General features: G+C 34.5%; 1 protein-coding gene across 1 annotated transcript; it reads left to right on the top strand.

The window, feature by feature from the left end:
* Positions 1 to 427: 427 nt before the first annotated feature.
* On the top strand, positions 428 to 1,366 carry LOC116894242 (olfactory receptor 14C36-like). The gene has a single exon (XM_032895947.1). It carries the CDS (start codon positions 437 to 439, stop codon positions 1,364 to 1,366), a length of 930 nt encoding a protein of 309 aa, XP_032751838.1. The 5' UTR covers positions 428 to 436.
* The last annotated feature ends 945 nt before the right edge of the window (positions 1,367 to 2,311 follow it).

The following is a 2,311-nucleotide window of genomic DNA, read 5'->3' as shown; positions in this document are numbered from 1 at the left end:
ATACTTATGTTTTAATAAATACATGAACAGTTTTAAATATATATTTCACATGTTAAATGTATCTGGGTATTTCAAATTGATGCGGGAAATTTATCTAGAAGAGAAACTTACCATATTATATAACTTTATATTAAACAATTTAATATTTATTATGATAATAGTATTCATGAGAAAACTCTTATTATTGAAATTAATTCTAAGTGTTTATCATCATACCATACAATTTAACAGACAGCCACATATATGTGTATTAAAAAATTTAGCATAATAAAAATATATGCAATCCTAAGAAAAAATACTTGATTTTTCACACATAAAGGCCAGTTTTAGAAAAGAAAAACAACAGTTTCAAGAGAAATGCTGGTGATCTAACAATTAATATACATTGTTCTCAGTTGTGGCTTTTCTCTTTCAGATAAACCTCTATTGTGATACCATGGTGAATTCTACCCTGGTGGCTGGGTTTCTCCTGGAGGTTTTTGCTGAGACTTGGGAGTTCAGGCTTCTACTCAGTGTACTGTTCCTACTGGTGTACCTGGGAAGCCTGTTAGGGAATTTTATCATCATCATTGCTACTACAATTGACCAGACCCTGAATACACCCATGTACTTCTTCCTCAGAAATCTGTCCATCCTAGACATGGGCTATGTTTCTGTTACTATGCCCACTGCATGTATCAACTCTCTCACAGACCATAGAAATATTTCTGTTTTTGGATGTGCCGCACAAATCTTTTTGGTCCTCTTTTGTGCATGTATAGAGATTCTGTTTCTTACCATCATGGCCCAGGACCGCTATGTGGCCATCTGCAAGCCTCTCCTCTACCCTGTGATCATGAATCACCAGTTCTGTGTTCAGATGACACTGACTACCCTACTTAGCTCTCTTGTCATTGCAAGTGTGCACACTTTAAAAACTTTCCAGTTGTCCTTCTGTCATTCTAATGTAGTCCCTCAGTTCTTCTGTGATATCCCCTCTTTGTTGAGGCTTTCTTGCTCTGACACCTTTAACAACAAACTCTTACTTCTTCTGACTGCCATTGGGCTCAGTGGTAGTTGCTTTACCTTCATTGCTGTATCATATGTTCGCATAATATCAGCTGTGTTGAAGGTTCCTGTCAAAGGAGATCGAGGGAAAGCCTTTTCCACTTGTGTCCCTCACATTATTGTGGTGTCTGTGTTTCTTAGTTCTGGTGCCTATGTATATCTAAGACCTCAATCAACCTCAGAAATAGTTGAGGATATGATTCTTTCTGTATTTTATACCATTGTTCCTCCATTCTTAAATCCTATCATCTATAGTTTTAGAAACAAACAGATAAAGGAGGCTGTGAAGAAAGTAATATTTAGATATGTTTATAGTTGAATAAAATAAAGAAAAATTATGGACACGGAAACATGCACACACACACACACACACATACACACACATCAAAGCATTTTAAACCATTTAATGGATAGATATTTTTCACATTATATATAGTGCTTATAATTTCCCCTCCCTCTACTCATACTAATTCCTTCCTCCTCACCTCTCCTCCCATCCTTATATTCCCACCTATTTTATCCCATACATACACAATAAAAATTTTTAGAAAAACATTAATATTAAAGGCAAGAAGAAACTTTGACAACAAATTATGTGGCAAGAACCTTTAATGTTATCCTTGAATTTGTTTTCTCTTGGCCATCTGCTGCTGGGCATACAGCCTATACTTCTTTGTAATTTATATACCCAGTGAGTTTCCCTTGGAAGAAAGTATATATACACTTTAAAAGTGCTTATCAATTAGAGATTTTTTTCTGGGTTAAAAATAGGGCATGGGTTCACTTCTAATTTCACCTTTAGGACTCCATCTGGTTAGATCTATGTATCTCCATTAATGCTGTATACATCTCTAGGAATTACTATATGTATAGAAAACTTTGTATTCTTAACGTTTTCAATCATCTCTGGCTCAAATATTACTTCTGCTTCCTCGTGCACTATGCTTACTGATCTCAGATGAGAAAGATTTGATATAGGCCTCCCGTCATTTAGAGATGATTATTCCAAGATCTGTCAATCTTTGAATAATATTTGTCTATAGGTCTTTGTATTTGTTCTCATCAACTGCAAGAGAAAGTTTCTGTGATGATGTCTGAACAAGGCAATAATTTATGACTGGATTGAATTATCATTAATATTGAATTATCAATAGCCATAATATTGCTAAGTTTTTAAATTTAATTTAATTTAAAATTTTAGAAGGGTAGTATGTGTTATTGCCCTATATCCTGGGGCTATCAAGTCTTAGTTTCATCACAGAAG

The sequence above is a fragment of the Rattus rattus genome, chromosome 2, assembly GCF_011064425.1.
Source record: "Rattus rattus isolate New Zealand chromosome 2, Rrattus_CSIRO_v1, whole genome shotgun sequence".
In the NCBI taxonomy this organism is placed as follows: domain Eukaryota; kingdom Metazoa; phylum Chordata; class Mammalia; order Rodentia; family Muridae; genus Rattus; species Rattus rattus.
This window is presented reverse-complemented; position numbering and strand designations above follow the sequence as displayed.

What these genes read in the sequence shown, in the direction of transcription:
- LOC116894242 (XM_032895947.1), top strand. Translation starts at nt 437, where the DNA reads ATGGTGAATTCTACCCTGGTGGCTGGGTTTCTCCTGGAGGTTTTTGCT.